Below are 23,780 nucleotides of genomic sequence, written 5' to 3'. Positions count from 1 at the left end.
AACAACTTTTTGAGACTTACTCTGCCAGGCATGTTTCAGTTAGACTGGGAGAATAATTTTGCCAGTGTTTTTTAAACAATTTTTAAAATAGTTTGCAGCACCTAAGTATGATAATTTAAATAAGGCTTTTCTAGTCAGTGTTCAAAACTTTTGAAGAGTTGTACATCTCTCTCTAATTGCCTCTAGCCCCCTGATGCACAGTAGGTATGTAAGGGTTACAGTTAGTTTGGAGAGTTCTAGAAAAGAAATAGAAAATAACTTCCCTTGTTACAGTTGCTCAGTTTTTTCAGATTGCCTATTTCAAGTTGATGGTGTATTTTTAATAACCACGTGTGATTAGGATCCTGGCTTCCTGTGTCACCTGAGGATTGGAACCTTAAAGGACACCACCACTGAAACAGAAGGGGGCAGTTTAGGTGTTACTAGATGCATCCTTTCTCTACTCAGCCTGAGGTAATTTAGTTGCAGAACAAGATGGTATAGTTAAAGACCAAAACTTTATTAGCACACTCTGTATGTGGTGGAACCAATATTCCAGACATGGCATTCGTCATTGACAACTGGATTCTGCATACTGTGGAGTTCCTGGGTTTATTGCATGTTTTGATATCAAACCTTTAAAACATGTCTCTGTGTTTGTTCTATGCATGCCCACCCATCTGTTTTTTGTAGCATAATTTTTATCTGCAGTACCTGTTACTAATGATAAAAAATGACTTCAAAACAATGACTTCTGCCTACAGTGTTATCATTGGGTAGAAGTAAAATTGCTATATTCCCACTTTATACTGGATACTGCAAACATAATAGGTAGTGCTGATATAACTCACTAGAGCTGACTGACATGTAATTTAGCCAATATGACTGTAAATATTAGCCTTGGATACCTCTCAGACATTCGTACCCTGAAAAATAATCTGGAGGATCTTGGGTACAGTTCTTGGTGCTTACTCAAGTAAGCTGAAATAGGACTATAAACTTTCACACTACTTTGGTTCTTCTTAACACCGCTCTGAGAGTTTCCTTCTTGTATTTCTTTTTGGATTTACTACCTACTGGGAAAGTTGTGTTGTAAAAGAAGTTGCTTAATGTGAGAAGAAAGCATAATATGCAGTTGGGAGTTGTTTTAAACAGAGGTAGAAGCTTGTTCCACTTTAGTGTGGTTATCATTGTTTATTTAATAATGTGTTTTCTCAATGTAAACCTTAATGGTGAGATCAAAGGCAGTTATGCTTGCTATAACTTTAGAACACAAATCCATGAAACCAACTTCTAGTTACAAATGTCAGCCTGAAAAAAACCTCACACTTTCTTCTCAGTGTGTTCTTGTCAACACACACATTCTGTACAATGTGATAAGACACTTTTAGTTAACATGTGCATGCAACCAAAATAGATTAAAGGCATGTACTGATTTAAGACAGTACAGACTAAACAATCAGGAATTTAAGGCATGTTAGAAACAGGAGGGAAAGTAATTGTGCTCATTTATTCAGTTTTAAAATGAAACAAAAATTATTACATAGCTTTCTCAATGACAGTCAGAAATTAGTCTTTTGAAACAGTAAGCATACAAAAAAATCGAGTTTAGGAATATGAGAAAAGCACTCTAAGTTTACTAAAAAGAAAAGTAAGTACAGTAGATTGCCCCACTGTATTTGCATATGTATAATGAAAGTTCCAGCAGTCAGCTGCTTACTTTATAGTATCTTTAAAAACTTTAATAGGGTGTTGTTCCTCTGGTCTACAAGAATCTGGCCTTTACGTCCTTATCAATGCCTGTGTAATTCCCCTTGCATGGGATGCAAGTTACAGACTTGTAATAGATGACAAAATTGTCATGCAGTCAGAACTCTGGTTTAACTCACTGCATGCACAGTGCAGCAGAGCTAGATACCGTGCTGGGATCTGCAACATGCTCTGCTTTCCATGCAATATGCTAAGCATTCTCACATCATAGAATCTTAGGTGTTCTAAAGAGCGCTGAGGAAACTAGCTCATTTGTGTCCTGAAGGGTAGGTAATTCCTATTTTGAGTCCTTATTCTTAAAATGAGTTCTAATATATACTAAAAACCTTGCAATTCTGCAGTGTCTATTTAGCCAGCCTAAAGAAATCACTGTGAAGTCCTAACACTGCTGTCAGATGAAAAGGCAAAAAGAAAAACAAATAGCAGAAGTCAAAATCATTTTGCATTAACTCTCACGCTCTGTCCCTTAAAATGCATTTTTTGTTCTTGTTAAGATTTGGTTTTGCCAAGCTGTTGTTCAGATTCCTAGTAATCATTACAGGTTGTTAAAATTGCCCTTTTCATCATGCCTTTGATATGTAAACTGACTTTTCTTGTATTAGGCTGTGAGAATGGTAGATGATGCTTCCCAGCTGCTTGGACAGACAAGGCTTTTCAAGACAGTTTCGTGAAAAATATTCTGTCCTGTCTCTTGCAACCCCCACACTTTTCTCTCCAGATCAGCCTTCCTCCCCCTCAAAAAAAGTGCAGCTAGGTCACATTCATCTTATTCCCCTGCTGCTGACCCAGTCGAGACATGGCATCAGTACTGGGGTAGGATATGCCAGCTTCCTCAAGGCAGAAGGGAGCATGAAATAGGAGAAATTGAGCTGAAAAGTTCTCAGGGGATGGGGGGGGGTGGAGTGTATTACAAGTTGCAGACTTTAAACAAGTGGAGTGGAATCTCTTGGAACATGCACACAGATATTAGCTGCTTAGATTTCTATCACTTACAGGCAGTTCATACCAAGTCAGGGAAGTTAAATCAAGTTTGAGATAATATGAAAGACAGGACAAAAGCAGACCGATCAAGTAAGTCAAAGTCATTTTAAAAGGTCCAGCAGAAAGTGATTGGGTCTCAAAAAATGAGGCCAGCAGCTAATACAAAATAAAGCAACCCACTTTCATAGAAAAAAGCAACCCACTTTCTTAGGCAGACAAAAAGCGTATGCAAGGGCTGTTATTTTAGCACAGCTGATGTGCTCAAGAGCCATATCTTCATCTGTCTTTGATAACTTGCTGCTTTAGATATACTCATGGGTGCCTCTGGCTATATGTAGCCTTAAGGCCAGCAGTCAAGAATAAAAGGTGCAAAACTAGTATTATTACCTGTTTGTTAGGAGGTTTTGCGCTGTCTTTAGGATTAGAGAAAATAGCATGAGGACAGCAATGCTCTTAAGTCCAGGCTTTTAATTCAAAAGGACAGTCAAACTGCCTTCAGAACTGCTTTGGGCCATCTGAGCAGCAGACTAAGAACAAGTACCTGGCCCAGTACCCTTCTGTTCTATGCCACTAGAAGGAATGAGGTGGTGTTATTTTTTCTGTCTTAATCTTAGACAGGGAGATGGAGTGTTTTATGGTTTCTTCTCTTTGTCCCCTGTCTTTGCCACCTGCCACTGGTGAGGGTTCAGAGGTCAGAGACTCACATGTTAAGTGAGACAGCCTGAAACTTCTGTAAGGTAACTATGACTTTAAAAAAGCAAAGAAAAAAATTGAATGTCTTAGAAGAAAGACAGAGGCATAATTAATATTAAAAATCACATAACTATTGAAAAATCATGTCCCAAGTTGCAGTTCAGTCAGGTAAAAGAAGTTACAACAATCATCAGAGATTCTTTTAATCGTACCAATAATCACCCGCTATACACAAAATACCAAAATATACAGGGTCAATGGGTCATCAGGGACACTGACTTTTTAGTTAAGGGAACGTGGTCAATTCAAAGTCCATTACCTACTTATACTTGTGAAAAGCAAACAGGCAACTATAAATTCACCTAATGTAGGTAAAAATTTAATGAAGGATCATTGATCACTCAGAGAATTTGATGTAAAAAGACCACCAAGTTAAGAAGCCTCTATCCATAGTTCTGTGGATATTAGAGTGGTGTTTGACTTCATCAGTGGATAAGTAAGTATGAGTCGTGTTCCAACTGAATACTACTGAGTGAGCAGCTGGGGGTGCAGGGACTTTTTATTGTTTTGTCCTGTAGATGTGTGTAATATGCAAAATGCTAGAAATAATTACATTTCATTTAGAAGTTGAAAAGATCCACCTGAAGTGTAAGTTTAGCCAAGGCCACAAACTTAGGTGAGTTTCAAATACACATAGTATCTTACCATGCCAAAGCATCTCAAGGCTTTTTATAGATGATCTACAATACACAATACCACTGTTAAATGAATGAAAACAAGCAAATCTTTGGTTTGAGAGGCAATAGCCGAAATACTCAGCAACAAAAACAAGTAGCAGAGACAGAATGTCTGAAAATGGAAGAATGAAACAAGGTCAATAAAGAGTACCTAAGGCACCTTGTTTAATAGTCATCTTTGCTACACTCCTTAAGACCTCCAAATAACATATAAAACTGTAAATGCTAAGGAATGTGAAGATGAAACAGCTGAGGAGACTGAAGATGAAAGAGCAGAGGACAAAATACATTACTCTTATTCATAGTTAAAATTCCTATGATCAGAAGTTGTGAATAAATATATTCTTTTACATGATAATGAAGTAAAGTATCAGAGCTAGAAAAATGAAAGGAGGAACCAACAGCATTAAGAGTAACTTCATTTGATATTCATGAATTGCAATTTAAAGTGAAGTAGAAAAGAAGTCTGGACTCGGAGATTGGGATATTTTCTCTAATGTCTAATGCATTTCTCAGTCTCAAGTACTACAGAAGGGGGAAGTATCCCCCTTAATTTAAAAAAATAAAAGAATGGGAGAGTCCAGACGGTTCTTGCTTCAGGAATATGCACTGTACAGCAGGAACTTCAAAACTGTCCTTACAAAATAAAAAGAAGTATGCAAAGGAGAATTCTGAAGAGGGATGGGAAATTGTTTATTCTACAATAAATATTTTTAATCACTTACTTAGTTGAGACTTTCATCAGATGCAGTATGTAGTGGACTAGTAATATAAGCTAGATCTGAGGACAGAATGGTTAAGTCTTGGTTTGGCCACTCCTCCCTGCAAATCAATACCAATAGAAAAAAAAAAAGGGCAGGGGGAGAATTCCATTACTATTCTGCCTCAGTACAAGATGGTTTGTGAAAGTGAGTCAGCTTTATTGAGTCAGATCCCTGTTCTTATACTAGAAAATAGAGCTTATAATTAAAGCTCTCTTTAACATAACCAGTTTACTACATGTTTGCTGAACTGGGTGCAGGATGCTCAGTTTCCAAATTTAGAGCCAGAGGGAAATTCATCAAGAAAAAAAAAGCCAACAAACCTCTATCCATTTCAGTCTCTGCCCTTGTTTGAATACTAGCTCATTTATACACACCTCTAAAAATTTCAAAACACTGTGAGAGGTGTAGTTTTCCAAATGTATGCAGCAGAACAGGAAGTTAGGTTAGTTGAACACTTCAGGGGATATAAATACTTCTAAGGTTTTTTTTTCCACAGAATTTCAGGACTATCAAACTAAGTCTGCAAGAGCCAGAAGCCTTCTTACATTTTAATGCATCTTAATTAAAAACTGTACAACAGCATGTAGTGTTCATGAAGATGATTGTTAAGCTTTTGGCATTTTTAGGAAAGCACATCAAGCTTTAAAGTAGAATAAGACTACTGTCTTTCAGTACCTAGATTTTGTGCTCACAAAGTACAAAAAAACCACAGACATTTTCACCACTGTCTGCTTTTACCTTGTGTTCTCCCCTCAGGTATGGCCCATTTCCTGTTCCCTTGGAGCTACCTTTGGCTATATGGCTGGTCTGATTATTGCACCTCTGTGGATACACTGGAACCGGAAGCAGCTTACATACAAAAGCAGATAACTGGAGCAAAGAGAGACAAGGTATTTCTTTGTGCAGATTCCATACAGACTGTGCAAAAGTTGTTTTTTTAAGATAGATATATATATATATAGTCAAAGCAGAAGACTGTCCAAATTCAGTTAGAGTATTTCAGGCCAAGCATCTCCACTCATTAAAATCACATAGATGCCGTTTCAGCATGGTGCAGTTTTTGCTTCCTCTAGACTATGTAACCCTGAGAGATTGTACCTTCCAGTCTGAATAAAATATTTGTAACAGGTGTGGTGGCTTCTTATTACAAGTTTGTTGACTTTGATTTTATTCCTCTGGATTTCACTGGTTGTAGAAGGCAGAATCGTAGGTTCAGCTTTCAAACCTGTAACAAGTTTGCTATGTACTTAATGCATTGTATTTAAAATCAGTAGAATTTCACAGTAAGCCTGGCCATTGTCAAATGTTTCTCACGTGATCAAACAGCAGTTTATGCATCTTGAGCCTATTCTCTTCTTCACTGTGTGTTTCTTTGGAGTTAGAATGGCTATAATAGCTTCATCAAAAACGGTCTTCAGTCCTTTCTGTGTTAAAGCTGAACACTCCACATAGCAGTAGGCTCCTATCTGTCAAGAAAATAAGTTAATTCAATAGCAGTATATCTCAGCTGTTCACTTCCATCTGTGCACTTCTGCTTTTTTCCCCCCTCTGTGGTGACATTACAATGTTTGGCTGCAGCCTAGAAAAGTTATCTGCATAACTGATGTGCATCCCCGTATAGGAGAAAATAAGATCTGTCTTTTGACCAGAGATCTAGAAGGTATTTAAGTTGGTTGGTTTATAAAGGAAACATATTAAATAAACTCTTTAGATTGGCAATGGGGTCCTAAGGAATGTTTGATAATTAAACAGCAAAAAAGAATTACAGGACCAATTTGTGTTTCAGAAATAAGACTCTATTAGTAAGTGTCCTGATAAGCATTATCCACGTAGTAATTAAAATGGTAGTATAATATTCTCAAATAATTTTTAAAAGATGCTTACAACATTTTGCTTGAGCAGAAGAGGTCCCTTCTGACCTCAGACCAGTCTGTGATTTTAATCATCTTATATAGCTTTTACAGGTGTCTATGCAGAAAATTAGAACTATTACTAACAGGGAAGTGCAATTACACAGGTCTGCTTGTTACCTCTATTCAGCAATGTAAGTAAATATTGTCAACCGGTAACCAGTCACAAGGTTTCGTACATGGACTGGTAAAAGAAATGGGCAAAGTGGCAAAAGGAGTCAAGTGGAAATAGGGGGTTTTTTTCTTTGTTATTTGGTTTCATTTAGGAATATCCAGTTTACCTCTTTTGCTAACTTCTGTCCTTGCTCCACAGATATGGGCTTCTCTTTCATATCATTCAGTCTTGCCAGAGTTTTTGGGTCATCACGAAGATCAATCTGGCAAGAAAGATCACAGTCATGTTGGAATACTTTTTTTTAAACAAAAGTCAGCAGACAATATGATACCCTCTTTTTAAAAGATAATTATTTAAAGGAGTATTACGTCTATTAAAAGGGAGTCATATCATGGACCGTTCCTGATCTAAAAGCCCTAAATTTAAGCTGTGAACCTTTAATCCAGAAGGAACTAACATTTATTCTGTAATTCAGCTCTTCAATTAGATGTGATCATCTCAGAATACCAAAATGTGTATCCAGCAGCAGCAGAAAGATTAACCCAAACAGGATACCAACATGTGGGTCACTTCGTAGACGAAGCTCAGTCCACTGCCCACAAGAAGCAAGAGGAAATTGTTTCACTTCTCCCCTTGCTCCTTTACTTCAGCAAATATTGCATATGATTAATAGTTCTGGACCCAAGTATTTCCAGTAACATGGGCATGGGCAGACAATTTTGTTCCGTAAGTCCCATGACTTTTTAGAAAGTCAGATGGAGATATGCAGCCAATCTTGCCACCCTGTTTACAATGGGTATAACAAGGGTTTTTTTAAATAAAATAGAGGTAGCTCATTAGAGAACAACACAGATCTAGGTTTCTCTGCCACCTGTAAAGGTTGTTGCTCCAAAGGCAGAAGGAGGTGCTGCTCAAGTCCTGTTGGGCCTGAACTTTCAGCCCGAAGAAAAGCACCATACAACGATCCTAATTGTTTAAATAAAGTAGAACAGAACCAGATATACCTGTGTTCCTACTAGTAAAAAGGGAACATTAGGTGCATATTCCTTCAACTCCGGTACCCACTCTTCCTTCACATTTTGAAATGAAGCAGGGTTTACCACTGAGAAGCAGATAAGGAAGACATCGGTCATAGGGTAAGATAAAGGTCTCAGACGATCATAGTCTTCCTAAGGAAGAAAAATTCTGTTATCTGCAATATTAAATTGTTGCCTGTATTTTGTTAATTTTAAAAGTTATATTCAGAAACTGTATTCGTATTTCACAAATGTTGTTGAGGAAAACTTTCTGAATGATTACAACTTTTCCAGATGAGTTAGTGTGGCTGTTAGAGCAATATCTGCATATAAGGGTAACTGTATGTGAATTTAAGTATTCTGGAAAGTGTATTAATACTGATGGAAATTTACTTCTGTATGAGAATATACAGAAGACTAACCTTTAAAAAGTTTATACTTGAAAAAAAAGGCTTATGGTTCAAACATACTTGCAGATCAAAGGTTAATTATCTGTAGAGAAATAAGCAGATGTGACCGCTGTAGAGCCATCCAGGCAAGGTTATACAAATGTAGGCTAGATTAAGGCTATTTAATGCACTTGAATGTTCTATTTTGGATCAGATGTAGAGGTGATATTTAAGGCCCTCCTTGAATTTTATTTCTTAGAAGCTTTACGGTCCTGTTGCTAGAGATCAGTGCAGTAGGATCTTTTGTCTAGACTGTGCTTTCTGTAAGCAAGCCCAGCAAAGGGTCAGAAGGAGCAGAAATCCAGGATCAAGGTTATCAGGGGAATATTAATGCCTTTTGTTTGGGGAGGGGTTAGTGTGAAAAGATTATTATTTGGGTCATTTAGGGCCACAGCATTTAGAGCCACCAGTCATACTGCCAGGGCATACAATACTGTGGCAAGACAGTCATCTCGGAGCATCATCCCTATTGTAAATCAGAATTCTTTCTAGCAAGAGAGAAAATGGATTTTTGCCATGTATTTTAGCTAACATCAGAAGAGAACATGCCCCAGCTTCGCTCTGCAAGGCTTCCTTTGGTTTTTGGCAATGAACCAATGCCTTACCATTTCTACCTTAGGTTTTGGGGTTGCTTTTAACATAGATAACTAAGACTGAGCCCAGGCATTGCAGAGACAGTGCCAAATGCTGGATTTATGCCTTTTCTTCCACAGTAAACATCAGTTTGTTATGGCTGCTGCAGCAGCCTCCCTCTTGCCCATGTAAGCTCCCCATCTTAATTAAATCTCACAAATATTGGAACGATTTGTTCATTAAATGTAGAGACAGAAATGTAATTCAACTCCATGTTTGAAATGAGCCAGAAAATTAGATTTTTGTTTCCTTGGCAACAGTCACATTACCAGATTATTAACCTATAGTCACACCCCTAAAAAAAGCCCTTCATTGGTTGTTATGTTTTAAACATGGTCACTAGAATTTCAGAAAACATGTAAGAACTTCCTCAGAACCATTTCTGCTAGGCCCATCCTTCCATTTGGAAGTCAACAGCTACGAGAAGAGGGCTGTTATTCTCATCATGAACTGGAGAAAATACAAGCACGGGCAGAGATTCTGCACTAGGAATAGGAAGGAGGTGACCATTGACCAGTATTCTTCAGTGCCTGTTTTACAGTGTTCTGAATTGTAATCAGTATTCTCATGTGCCATTTTGACTATAGGCTCTAGTGTCTGTTTTGGATACAGGTTTGTCAATAAAATAGAGCATGCTTAATTGTTAACATGGGTTCCCTATTTCACAACCACAGTAACTGGCACCACTGTGAAGTTACAACATTTGACAGGGCTTTTCCCTGCTAGTGTCAGGCTCCTGCCCTGATTCAAAAGAGAAAAACCAGTAACCCTGTCTTTTCCACATCTGTGGACGTTCATCATAGAAAGCAGAAATAACTTCAAGAACACCACAGCAAGTTGAAACTCTTCAACATTCAATTCTTTTTTAAGCATATATTTTATGTTTTACTACTGAATATAGTTAGATCCTGCTCATGGTTGTTCATGTTTTTCTGGGGTGGAGATCAAAATCCTAAAAGAAGCTTCCCAACTGCAAATTACACTCGTCCCTGGAGTACAAAATCTGCATGCAAGGACACACAGGAGGATCTGTCAGCTGCTCTCAAATTCAGCTTTACTAAATCATATGTGGAGTGTATTACTGAATATGTTTCTTTAAAAGAAAATATCTAGTTTAAAGCCATAATTTGTTCCTACCACCAAAGAGCTGCCATCACTACACTCAACATTTTCTAAAAATCTCACATCTGGATTACAATAATTAGAATACTGTCTGCACTAAATGCTGGAATGCAGAAAGCATTTCACTGTCACCAGAAATTATGTTAGTCCATTAACCTTAAAATACCTCTTTAGTTAATCCATTTCAAATTACAGATGGACCTTTTATTCATAGTAAATATTAATCATTTTCTTAAAGCTGATCTTGGATCTGAACTCCTTTCCTGCTCCTGCATCTGTTTATGTCCTTTTTCATTTATACCCTGTCCCATCTGCACTGGGCAAGCTGTGGGTCCCTCCAGTGTAATTAAGAAGTTAACCTGAAGGCAAGTACAATGTGATTGGATACATCATGTACCATGGCTAAAGATGTATGTGGTATTCACCACAGTGACTTCACTACATTTATGCTTTCTTAAATCATCAGAGAATTTGGCTAAACATACCAGTCCTGCTGCTTGAAACCTGTCAGTGCTGTCAGGCTCTCCTTCCAACCTTGCCTGTAGCTCTGATCATTAGATTCTAATTGATATTAATAGTGGCAGGTAGTAGTTCTAACAAAGCCTTCCACCACATGGTTAGACTGATCCTGGGTCCTACTGAGAGAGACCCTGCTTAAATGTTACCAACATCTAGTAGGCCATTTGTGCCTAAAGACTCCTTCTGCCCCCCAACAACCCCTCAGAAATAGCAATCAAACCTGTAAACTTTCTGTGATGTATTGGGCCTACATAACTGCTGGACTGGGTAGAAGAATTTGAAATACCAAATTAATTTAGACTTAATGTTAGAGAAGCCTGGAAAAATCTTATTGCTTCAACTATAATTTATTTCCTGAATCTAGTGTAAGGGAAATAAATGTGGTTTATTCTAAAATTAAATGCAATGGCAAAATTAATTATACTAGCCAGTCAAGTTAAATTGCAATTTGAGTGCATGTACACACCACGCTGTATGGCAGTTAGACTAATTAGACAATCTAATTGGAGGAGACACTGCATATATATTTAGGCATTAAAAATAAATTTAAAGAATTTAACTGGAATATTTTAAGAATGTGAATAAGGTGGGCAAGAAAGCCACTAAGGATCAAAATAATCAGTTATATGTCTCAAAAACTCCAGGCTATAATAGTGAAAAGGCATGTTCTCTAACAGACTCTGAACTTGAAACAAAAACTGCTTGCTATTTGCTGAAGCAGGTGAATACAGATAGAAAAATATGCTGAAAATACGAGGGATGTAATAAGTTTAAACAAAATTGTACACAAGTATGTTGACTTAACTAACATGATATGATCCCTATAAAACATGACACTGCAGCAGGACTGTTCATCATTTACCTAGTATGCCTGTATAAACCCAGAAGAGCTGCCAATACCCAGCACATATGAAAAAGGAGATGACATGGAGAAAGTAATGACTTGACTTGGCTTCTCAACTACAAACTGGGCTTTTAGTTTTGTTTTTAAGAGTGGAGAATGGAAATTCATACAATGGAAATTCATATTTTTAAATTATCACGTCGCCCTACTTTTGATATGCTGCAGGTATGTCTAGCCCCAGTTTTGATATTCTGCAGGTATATGTAGCATTGCCTTTATCTTACCTCCTTAAAATCTGTCCTTTAGGTCTCTTTTTCCATGTTACAGTACCTGATAATCTGCCTGAGATTTTCTCTTCCTTGTCCTTGAATACTGAATCACTGATTTTCATTGTATTTTGAATGTTAAAGTGGATTTGCTCTCACATGTTCAAAAACAGGTCTTAAGAAACTTTTTGTATGCAGACTGAAGAATGATATTGCAATTCTGCAGCATTATATTCTTCCTCATTTCAAGAGTTTGTTCAGACTAAAAGCTGAATGCATTTTAAGTCATACATTTGATTCTGAACTAACACTTTTGCACAATTCCATGCATATCAGCTGAGAGACACATTTAAAACCACACAAACTATATTCCTAACTCTGCCACTGGCACAATATGTAGTCCTGAGCAAATCATTGTCTTCTCTCTATTTGCATCTTCCCATCTGTAGAGGTTTGCTAGCTTCGTAATGCATTAGTCTTTGCAAAACATTCCTTTGAGCTACACACCTTATGTGCAGTGGAATATTTTTTAAAAAATAAACTAAGAGAAAGTGGAGTATTATTATTTCTGAATAACCTTCTTGACACACAAAAAGCATTATTTCCTTATATTTATTAGAAAACTGAAATGAGAGGTGCAGGCATACAGGAATTCTGTCATACTAGAGACTCTGTAGCTCCACTGTTTCATGGTTATCATGCTCTTCCTGGCCCAAGTTGAAGTGATGGGGACAGAGACGGAGGTCCTTACCCCTCTGTCAGTAATGTGAGACCACGGGCCTTCTCATCTGGAATGGTATCAAGGTCTCTCTATCCAATTTGGAAAGATGAACAGCTATTAGACCTTTGCAATCAATACCTTTCCACATCTTGATCAAGACATCTGAGGAAATTCACACCTCTCAGATCTGTCGTCACAGGTAGTAAAGACAATGTTAAACTAGATCTGTCTGTTTGATTTTCATTTCCTTGCTAATATAGGGGCTAGTGTCTTTAAGCAAATAGGAAAAAACAAGTTCTGGTATGTCAGTAACACTGAGGCAGGGGCCCAAGGTGTGTCATGTTTTAATCCACACTAGGTGTTTTGTACTCTGATGAAACAAAAGTAGTGAATCATTTTATGTGTTTTGCAGCTTAGGAATGAAATTTTAACAGTGCACCTCCAGTTCTACTGACATATGCTTATAAACAAAAGCATAATCCTATTTCTTTTCTATTCCGAGAGGCATAAAGTCAATGGCGGAGAACAAAATAAAGCTTGCACCACTGGAAGAAAATCTGGAGCTCAAAAACTCTGGGTTTGTGATCTCTGTGTTAGCAACCATCTGTTGCTTTCACAGCGTACAACAGCAATCGTAAGAGGAGGTTCTCACTCCCAACCATCTGTTTTTAGAGGGGAAGCCAAAAATAGGCATCAGGCAGAGTTGCTAGAGGAATCCAACCTCTAGCAGCAAAGGGTAATCACTACTGCTGCTCAGAGGGGCTCAGTGAGGCAGAGTTTTGCAGAGCAAAATCCCAGCTAAAAGCCCAGGTTTTAACCGATTTCGTAGCAGGGCTTGGTAATAACAGGCAGAAGTCCTCTCTCAATATGAATTGCCATACTTTAATTTTTGAAGTGCATTTCAAAGCTTCCTTCATTTTTCAGTTTCCCTCCCTGAAAATAAATTTCTGTTTCAGCAGGTCCCTGTAATATTCTGGAAAACTTTAAAAATGAACCATAATGACTGTTGTACATAACATGTACCCCAGGGACTTAGTAACAGCTCACAGTTACCCCTGGACACATCTCACCATCTCTCCCAAATTGTTTGGATATAAAGGCTGATCTGCAGCTTTGCCATAAGCACCAGGCAAAACCTCTGAAAGCAACTGCCTACTCCAAAAGCACACCAGGAAACAGACTTCACCCCGCTGAATCACCCTGTGGTTTCTGATTCTAGGAGATGCTCAGTGGGGGAGGAGAGAGAGGGAAGTGGCCTGTACTGCCCCATGCCAAGCACAAATTGCTTCCTTGGCTAAAAAGCACTCTCCATTTTTTTTTCAGTCTGGGCTGTATAGCTCTGTAACCCTTTGCAAGGAAGGAGGGTGGAGCATCCCCCAGGATGCTGGTTTCCTGGCACTGCCGCTCACAAGAAGGCACCACTAATGCAGGACCATTTGGCAGAAAGTTGCAATTTGGACTGACACAGCATTGCCATAAAATGTCTGCTTGTCCAGTCCTGCAACCCAAGCTCTGTTACACTGATCACTGCATTTCATTTTGTATCTGTGGCCAGTGGCTTTTGAATACACAAAACGAGATGCAGTGATTATTTCCTGGCTGCAGGGGAAAAGTGCACTACAGACCCTCTGTCTCTTCTCAGGCTTTTGAGGATACAGCTTGCATTGCTAAAGAAAGCAGAATTGTCCTGTTGTGGCTTGCTCACACAGGTTTCCCAGGGAGTGCAAAAAGCTGCTGATTTGGGCCTAGCATCTATTTTTAATTTATAGAAAAGGCTTCAAGAATGCAGGGTAAGTGCTCTTCCATTGTATTCTAAAAATGAAGTAAGCTGATCTAAATCCATTTCTGAATTCCTGTGAGGAGGACTGTTCAAAGGACATATGAATTATACATTGAAAAAGCCCAGGGTTTGTGAATTAGGATTTTTATTTTTTTTTACAAAACTTTCCTTATGGCATATTTGAGAACTGTGCAACTGCTTACATGTCTGAAAAGCTTTTCTGTATAGAGAGAAATAGCTGGAAAATGGAGCCTAGTAAGATGGATTTTAGAGCATCAGAGACAGGAAGGACAGAATATTTCTTTAATTATACACAAAATTGCCTTTAAGTGTTCAGATTTGATCCTAGTATGTATGTATGTAAGTAATGTATGATTCAATACTGTCCAAATCCTACATCTTGCCATGTGGTAATGCTAAACTATTTCCTAGATGGTCTAAACAGCACTCCCCCTCCCTCCTCTCCATCACCACAAGAACTTCAACTTGCTGGCTTCTTCATGGTTTTCTAGAAGTGGAAGTTCCTGCATTTTCTCCATAAGGCTTATTATTTTAGCATCTGTAACAACAGAACATGGATTCAACTGACTGTAAGCAATATTGGCAAGCACAGTTTCACTTAAACACCTTCAGTTAAACCAGCTGCTTGTGGCAGAGTAACTGCCATGGACAGAGCCTTTCACTCCTTGCCCATGAGAAATATCAAGGCTGCAGTGTGTTCCTGTGCCAGTTCCCTTCTCACTGGCAGTGAGTTTATGAACAGCACTCTTTCCACACAGGGTTTCCATTTTCCCCAGGAAAGGAATTCACCCCAGTTGTGGTGACTGCAGCCATGAACAATCAGGATTTCCCATTCTTTCAGATATAGGCAGTCAAAGGAAAAAAATAAAATTCACCCTGACACAGGAGATGTGGTCAGATACTCTGCTGAACCTGCTCTTTGGAAAGATGGGCTCTTTCACTTTATTTTCAAAGAATATGACCTGTTCTCCCAGGCAAAACTGCCTATAGATTGCAGTTGGTTTAATACAATTATCCATATCATATCAGACATGTCTTTTAATTACTACCTATATAAATCCTGATCAGACAAGAATCACTGATCAGTGAGGTATCCCATTCCTTTTCACTTTTTACAAATAAACCCCAAAAGCACATTCTTCAGTCCAGAGATGAGCAACAGCTTTGTAAGACAGAAGACTACAGCTTCACACTGACTCCTCCAGATTAATACCACATCACACAATTTCTCAGGAGGGTACCAGCGTCAGAGTACCAGTGCCATCATGTGCACATCGAATAAACACATCATGGTGAAACAGTTTCTGGAATTACAGGAGTTGCTAAGACTCTTCTGTACCTCATTTTATGTCAAGTCTCGATTTGTCAGGGCTAACAGCTTCCTTTGAAGAATGTGGTAAAACACTTGATGATTTCACTGCAGCAGATGTTGAAAAACTGCCTACGTTTTTTCTTTCTCAAGTGAGGAATTTGTAAGCCATCTCACTGCCTGTGGCTGGGCTATCTGTTGGTCCTAACTAAAGTTGCATCCCAGGTCACACCTGGCATAGCTCCCTTACTGACTCCGACATTGAATCCAAGTGGAAGTCAGACCAACAAGGAACCAGCATTAAGTCCTACTGATTGTCTTTAAGCATTCATGACTACATCTAATTTAGAGCGCAACCTGCCTGAGGCACTCTCAGTCTGTGTTTTATTCATCTGAAGCAATATACACACCTAGGATGCTGACAGATGTTCCTTTGCCCTGGAGAATAATGCTGCCACCTGCATTTTTATACGCATGCCAGCGAGTGCCAGCCATAGCAAAGAATTATTGCACACGTGCCACAGCACGGATGCAGCACAGAGCAGGATTAAAACTGACTGGGGACAGTAGCTGCTAACGTGTCAAATGACACAACCTCTCCAGAACTGCTGTAAGTCTCATGTAGCATGAGACTTTCTTAATGCAACTTATCTAGTCACCAATCCAAACCAACAGTCTGCTTATAAAACTACAGAACAGAGCAGTAGAAAGATACAGTTCCTGTCTGCCCTCTTTTTGCATTTTTTCTCATTAAAGGAGAGGCAGTTTTGTTACAAATTTAACTGCTAATTTGGAGGTTTAAAAAAAGTCCTGAAGTCCTGAAAAGCCAGATTAGGTAAGGCCTGGTCTAGTGGGAGGTGTCCCTGCGGAGCTTGGGACTAGATGACCTTTAAGGTCCATTGCAATCCCTTAACATTCTGTGATACTGTCCCAAAGCATCCATTTTAGTGATGTTGGAGTTCATAATTCACAATAAAACTGCAGTATTAGGAATCAGTGTGCTTTATATTATTTCTTAAAGCCCAGTTTCCTGGAGTTTTGTGAAGAAAAATCACATCCTTTTCACTTTTTTAAATGAAAGATAAATTTCTAGTACCAAACAGATACAGAGAAACTTGAATACATGAAGCCCAAAGGTTTAAAGAAAACCCACATGCAGCAAAGGGCAAAAACCATTACGATTTCCTAGGGTTTTTTAGGTAGCAGTGTCTGCAGATAGGAATAGCTGACTCATCATTTTGAATGCCTGGGACTGACAAAACCTTGGTGTTGCTGGAGTGAGTTTTATGTCTGCTTTGTCCATGTGTTCTCAATAAAGGAACTGGAACAAAGCTTATTGAAATCAGCAATCAGGGTGCCTGCTAGCACAGAGCTCTGGATCACACCCTAACACACTATAAGCCCTTCTACATTGCAGGTCAGTGCTGTGGAGGCAGTATTTTAGTCAAAATATAAATTTAGTTTGTTTTTTAGATGTAGTTTGGAAGCTGAATCAGAAGTTAGGCTATGAATGAAAACTATGCATTTTTATATTTACGAAAATATGAAGAGCTCTTTGCAAAGGAAACAGATTTCAATCAAGAAGTCTGACTGTGAACCTGACGAAAATTCCCAGGGTCTTATACATTCTTTATCAGAAAATCTCCATCAGCTCATGCCACCTTACCCAGTTGTCCCATTCCATCACTTCTGCCTCCTGCAGTACAGCTGTGGATTATATGATACTGAACTGACTGCAGATGCACAGACCAACTTAAAATGAAGTCAGGAAGTAAGAGTAACATTGTGCTGGAAGAGCAATAACAATTGCTTGTGTTCAGTGTTGCCTTTTTAGCTGGTGATGTTTGGACAGCATCAAAACATGCCATGCCTCAAAGATATTATAAATGAGTACAATTCAGGCAGAACTCTGCCACAAACTAAAGGATATCCACTGACTCTTGACCCAGGAAAAAGGGCTTTTTACTTGGCCACATAAGCAATGTTTAGCAAGAGTCTTTCTAGGTCAGTACGCTTCATAGAAATGTGCTTTTAACATATCAAAAACTGAAGTTTCAGAGAACCTCTCAAATTTGGTTTGCTTTGGGTTCTTTATTTTGGCCTGCCATTAATTTGCTGTCAATGTGGAAGAGACATTCTGGATCTACATTTTCAAATGCATCCCTTACCTTTGATTTTAACACAATTAGGTGTCGCTATTCAGAAAAGCTGTGGGGCTTTTTGCACTCTGCAAATGAAACATAAATGTCTTGAGTTTCCAACATCTATCTAGTGGATGCTTCTGGGAACTCAGAGCAACATCTCCCATCCTGCGACTCCCCATCTGGCGATAGCAGAACTTACCTATCCTTCTAGGAAAGCTGTGATGCTTTCAAAGCGTGAGTCACAGCTCACGAGGAGGCGTTTCAATGCGAGCTTCACACTGGGATTATTATTGTTGCAAGGCCATTTTTAAAAGCAAATCTGAAAGTACAAGTCCCCTTCCTTTTAAAGGGAAAATATGTCTTTGCTTAAACCCTTGTCTAGAGAACTCCTGACAGATATTGTAAGCTCCGGTACTTTACCTCCTCTTACACTGAAAAACCTTAATTCCAAAGGGAGCATCTAGGCATGTTTTTATTTTATCTGCATACATCCAGTTGTTAAATCTACGTGGCTGGCAACATCCTGAGGCACAGAGCAGCTTCAGCGGAGGCTGAGCTATTCATAGGCCAGCACGCCAGCCGGGAGTGAGCTCATGAGCTCACAGCTTCCCAGCACCAGCTGCCAGCTCGGCTGGGACATGTAAAGGGAGCGAGGGAAAATGCATGTGGGAGGAGGGAGGCACAAGGGGGAAAAGAAAGGGGACAGGATCTTAATTGCTAATATCTCATGTCAGGATCTGCCAAAATCACATTAGAGGTCTCGGTGTTTACAACTCTGCAGTAAAGGATGGCGGGCTTTGCATTGTGTGAGACTGCTTTGCTCCAGGCTGGCATTTGGCGCTACGACTGCCTGGTAGGGGCAACTTCGAAGGAACAGTGTGCTCTGAGAAGGAGCATTTCTATTTCACAACCGACCAGCCAAAATGATCAGCAGCTGCCTCTCCTCTCAGTAGGATACCAGAGTGGTACCTGCTAGCCCAGGGCTACCTGCCAAAGCCAAGACAAACAGCCAGCAAGGAGTCTAAAGATTACCGCTATTTATTTATAGCAACTGCTGCAAGTTTGGTGACCATCCATTTAATAACCGCACCTCACACACGGGCACATTCACAGTTATAACCATTTGTTTTTACACATCACCTTAATGCACATCTTCCTAACATCTGAGTTAGCTTTACACACTTCAGCAGCCTGACCAACTTTAAAAAAAATTGCTTTTAACATCAGGGCTTCCGTTACAACCAAAAAAATCAGTGTATCTGAATTAAGATGGCTGTGGCTGCAACCAGACTGACCATCGATATCTGAACTGAGAAGTACCAAGAAGTGGATTGTTGTGCTCCTGTGCTTAGCATGTTTTGTGGTACTATTTTGGTGACAGTTGAGAAGGCACTGAGAGCTTTGTTGTATCAGACCACATATTAAGGCCTTTAAGGCAGAGATATAAAAGTGAAAAGACAAGGAACACAGTTTACCTCAGCTTTGTCCAACCAGGCCACACTAGTATCACAACGGTAAGTGATGCTGAGGGATATAAATGTTATTATGAGGCACTGCACCATAGTAAGATTCCCCATACCCCTCTCTGCACTGCCCAGAGATGCTGGCTTGGTGCCAAAGAGGCACCAAACAGCCATGCTATGCCTCAGCATCTCTCTTCCCACAGAAACAGGAGCAACACAGGCTCTGCTACTGCAGCCTCCCTATCCTCCCTCCAGGTCCCAACCATCCTTCACAGCAGCAGAGCAAGACTTCCACCTGGATGCAGTCAGCATCTACTGGAGGAAAGGGACACCATGAATGAAAATTGACAGCAAAAGGGGCTGGCAGGAGGATGGACCCCAACTGCCATTTTAAACAACAGCCTTCAATATAGAGCGAAATCCTCAAAAGGCAACTGCTGTGTATCCTCCCACTTATCCCAATCATTTAGGACATGGGAAGGGGACACACACCACACCTCTTTGTTAGTGCTTACAGACATTTCTCCAGAAGTGTTAATATCATGAGAGCTGGCAGTATTACTGGTATTATGGAAGATCAAAATGATAATCAGTTGTCACCAGTTCAGAAGCACTCCAACGTGGTGATCTTAACAGACCCCTCATGAAGCCATGATTCTCTTCCCAAGCTGATTATGCCACATAGCCCTGCTCAATGAAGAGCAGTACCGAGACACAGTCTCCCAGAGCAAGACAGGCAACTACAAAGGCATCCAAGCAACAGTATCACAAGCACCTCACATTTAAACTTCAGTGCACTGATGCAGATCTTCAATGCAGGTAGGTTCCACAGATCTCATCTTCCTGCAGAAACCAAGACCCACTCTTAAGCCCACACAGTGAAAGCAGAAGGCTAAAAGGAGCTGCTAGCTCCACCTCTGGAAGGAATTGCTGGAGGAATGGCACCAAATTCCCACGTGCCTCCCTGACATGGGAGGCTGCCTCCACAGCTGCAGATCCAAACAGGCTCTGAAAGCCTCCATTGCTCAGCAGCTGTACTGGCTATTTTCTGCTGAACTAGGGCCTCAGTATTTTCAGCCAGAGAAGAGCTGCCTTGAACTCACACACACCCAAGGGCCTGTGTATAAACTGAACATTGTGAACCACTAGTGGCATTTTTCTCTGCTATGTATAACTAGGAAAAATGGGATTTTAATAGAGTTATTCTCAACCTACTTTAAACTCACAAAGATATGAGGCCTTATGTCATCATTATAGTTACTACATGTGATCCTGTGTGTGTTATGAAGAAGCAAGCTAGAAATGAGTACTGGATGAACCAAAAGCTTGCAACTCCTCTGCCAAAGCAAAGTCTGTCACAAGTTGCTAAATACATAACCACGCAAGTTAAAGAGTCCCACACACTGATAAGTCAGTATTTCACAGCCTACTGTGCACCAGCTATGAACCAAAAGGTCTTTGCTCTGCTATGGACTTCATGCGTGGATTTGGAGTAGGTCACTGTTTAAACCTTCATTTACCCCCTCACTCCTCTTTCCCCTGAATTGAGATCTGTAGACTGTATCTATACTCTGTCCAGAGCTGGGAGTATAAACATGCTGAAGATTGTGAACTGCTTAGAGACCACAGTGATCACACATTACCAAGTTTTGATAAAATTATACTATCAGGCCAGTATTCTACAGTAAAACAATTTGGGGGTGACAGAATTAGAAATAAAAGCACTGATGTATGCTGGCACAGAAATCCCAACTCTGGGCAGCAGGCATGTATCAGATACAGCACGCTGTTTCCCCACCACAGAGAAGGCATCATCAACTCATGTCTTTTCTGCTCTTTACTATATATGTTTAAGCTTTAAAGGAAGCTTTCTGCTATTGCACAAAGTAAGACAGGCTTTCAGCCCACTCTCAAAGCGACCTTTAGCTGAATGAAGTTGCTGGACTGGAAGCCTCAGATGTCCAGCAGTTCCCCAAACATGCTGAAGTGGGATGGGCATAGTGGGAAAGATTTTATAAGCACCACAGGTCTGACTAAAAGGGGAGTTTTGCCAAGGCTAGATATATCTGTTAAGTAGCCTCATTAAAAGACCCTACATGAGCTGAGGCTCCTCTCAATCAGGCCAGCAAGATCTGTTCCTAAGTACCTCAAAAACTGCTCTGTAATTCAAACTGAAGAATCCAGCTTTTCAGAAACTGGAAAAAAAGCTTACCTCAACTTTTCTGGATATACAACTTCACACTGACAAAATTTTTTTAGTCTAACAGGAATACCTTCACTTGCTGTTTGTTGTAAACTGGCCAGTTTACCCTCCTAACTTTTGAGGAGGCCAAGGGTCACCTGGGTTTGTACTCAGCACATTCACACAGAGTGGGATATCACAAAACCACCTTAGTTAAGGTTACACAGAGCTAACAACACATACTCCCATTAATAGCAACAAGCCCAGCACAAGCAGTTTGAGACGGCATCCCCAAATACACTGTGCATATGTACAGTAGTGCTAGGGTCACTTTCACACTCTCCAATGCTCATTATTAAAAAAAAAAAAAAGAAAATTAGTTGCATATTAACCAAATGCTTTCTTTGAGCGCTAAATACTCATTTTGTAACCTACTTAAGCAACATTTTACAAGCCATGTTTTGAACCAATTACTATTGAAAAACAGGACTATGACAGTAATAAGAAATGCATTTAGTTGGCATAAATTTGACTAGTTTGTGTTTATGTCAGTGAAATGACAACCATGAAGTCAGTCTTTGTGGGAAGTCTCACCCTTCAGGGTATCAGCTTTCTGGAAATGGGGCTGTTTCCTACAATCCTCATGGAATTAATTATATTACTGATTTCAGGCCTAACAAAGATATAAAAGACCATTCAAATGCTGATTCCCTTACCTAAGGCTACATGCAGATCTAAAAAGGTACACTAATTCGGGCAGCAGTTGTTCAATTAAGTATAGGAATAACATGGTTAAAAATTACCACTTCAGTCTATGCAAGTTCGGTGAGATTATCTTACTAGCTGCTCTTTACAACAAGGAAGCATGTCTGAGGTCATGTGAGACCAAAGCACATGCTCATGCTGCAAGAAGAAGTTTTAATATAAGGAATACACAACTTTACAGAAACCCACGCAGCATTTCCATATATGCTCCACACCTCCTGGGGTCAGGCCCTTCACAAACTGCTTCTAATAAGGCATCCCCAGAAAGCTGGAAGTACTCTAACCCCAGAGGAGACCATGCTCGGCCCGCAGCTGGTGCCGTGCAAGTTAAGCTAACAAAGAGGTGACTTGAATCGTGGAGCCCTTTAGAAACTACTACACCAGTGATCCCTCCAAACATCCAGCATTTTATCCATCATTAAAGTTACTTAAGAGCCGTGCTGACATCACAGCATCTTTCACAAGCGGCTGTAATTTTAACCAAATGAATCACTTGAATTGTCTGGGACAGCAAAAGAAACCCAGGTTATCTCAAAGGCAGTGGCTGAGATATTTTTTTCCACGTTATTATTTTCCACCTTTAGTTTAAACAACTCTTTGGAGCTATTTGAGCGCTGTAAAGCACAAACAAGGCAAGCTGCGGCAGCCTGGCTCTCTATCCGACCCGAGGCGGCTGAGGCAGAGTGTTCCCTGTGTGCTGAACGGGGCATATTTTCCCACCTAAAGGCCGGCGGAGGGTCGGCACCCCAAGGGGGAGAGGGGCTGGCCGGGGGCGATGCCCGGCCCAGAGCAATGCCCTGCAGGCGCAGGGCATCCCTCCGCCCCCGCCGGGCGATGCCGCGGCGCCCTGGCCCCAGCACCGCTAAAAATAAAGCCCGTCTCCGCCTGCCCGCCCTCCGGAATCGGGGTTGGATCGATGGTTTTCTTTTAAATCTGGTTTTTATCAATCCCCCCCTCCCCCGACAACCCGGCTCCGAACCGCCCAGCTCGGACCGCAGCCCTGCGAATAACTTCAGGGATGGCCGGGACCGCCGCCGGGCGGGGGGACGGGGCCGGGGGGCCCGCGGGCAGAGCTCGGCACTCACCTGGCCGGCGGTGTCGTACAGCCCCAGCAGGTACTGCTTGCCCCCGACGGTGACGCTGACTGCGAGAAGGGAGAAACACGGCGGGTGAGGGAGGGCACCCCCGGCCGACCCCCTCCCAACCCCCGGCAGGGCCAGGCCGGGGGACGGAGTGAGCGGGGAGGGAGGAGAGGGGGCGGCAGCCGCGGCCCCCCGCCCGCTCACCTGCGTAGTGGTCGAACACGGTGGGCACGTACTCCTCGGGGAAGGCGTCGTTGGCGTAGCTCATCAGCAGGCACGTCTTGCCCACGGCGCCGTCCCCCACCACCACGCACTTCAGCATGACCGCCGCGCTGCCATGGGCCATGGCCGGAGCCCGCCCTCATGGCCCCGCGGGCGCGCCCCGCCGCGCCGGGCCCCTCGGCATCGCCGCCGCCGCCGCTCAGCGGGCGCCCCCGCCGGCCCCCGCCGGGCGCGGCCCCCCCGCCATCCGCCGCCGCGCTGGGCCCGGCGGGAGCCGCCTTCCCCCGGCCGCG

General features: G+C 41.1%; 2 protein-coding genes across 4 annotated transcripts in view; one reads left to right on the top strand and one right to left on the bottom strand.

Moving 5' to 3' along the window:
* PIGF (phosphatidylinositol glycan anchor biosynthesis class F) overlaps positions 1–6,054 on the top strand; it is a 19,828-nt gene extending 13,774 nt beyond the window's left edge. The window contains exon 5 of the mRNA XM_032683414.1: positions 5,681–6,054. Within this exon, the coding sequence (XP_032539305.1) occupies positions 5,681–5,794 (114 nt within the window). The 3' untranslated portion in view covers positions 5,795–6,054. The remainder of the gene's footprint in view (positions 1–5,680) is intronic.
* On the bottom strand, positions 1,470–23,780 carry RHOQ (ras homolog family member Q). 3 transcript variants are annotated; one of them, XM_032683416.1, is made up of 5 exons: positions 23,470–23,780; positions 23,269–23,327; positions 7,954–8,118; positions 7,116–7,211; positions 1,470–6,390 (listed from the first exon to the last, which is right to left on the bottom strand). In XM_032683416.1, exons 1-5 carry the CDS (start codon positions 23,609–23,611, stop codon positions 6,235–6,237), a joined length of 618 nt encoding a protein of 205 aa, XP_032539307.1. In that variant the 5' UTR covers positions 23,612–23,780; the 3' UTR covers positions 1,470–6,234. The 3 variants fall into 3 exon arrangements, with proteins under 3 accessions (XP_032539307.1, XP_032539306.1, XP_032539308.1); XM_032683415.1 differs by having other exon boundaries at positions 7,954–8,114; positions 23,470–23,661; XM_032683417.1 differs by lacking the exons at positions 23,269–23,327; positions 23,470–23,780 and adding an exon at positions 19,033–19,150.

The sequence above is a fragment of the Chiroxiphia lanceolata genome, chromosome 3 (assembly GCF_009829145.1).
Source record: "Chiroxiphia lanceolata isolate bChiLan1 chromosome 3, bChiLan1.pri, whole genome shotgun sequence".
Taxonomy (NCBI): Eukaryota; Metazoa; Chordata; class Aves; order Passeriformes; family Pipridae; genus Chiroxiphia; species Chiroxiphia lanceolata.
This window is presented reverse-complemented; position numbering and strand designations above follow the sequence as displayed.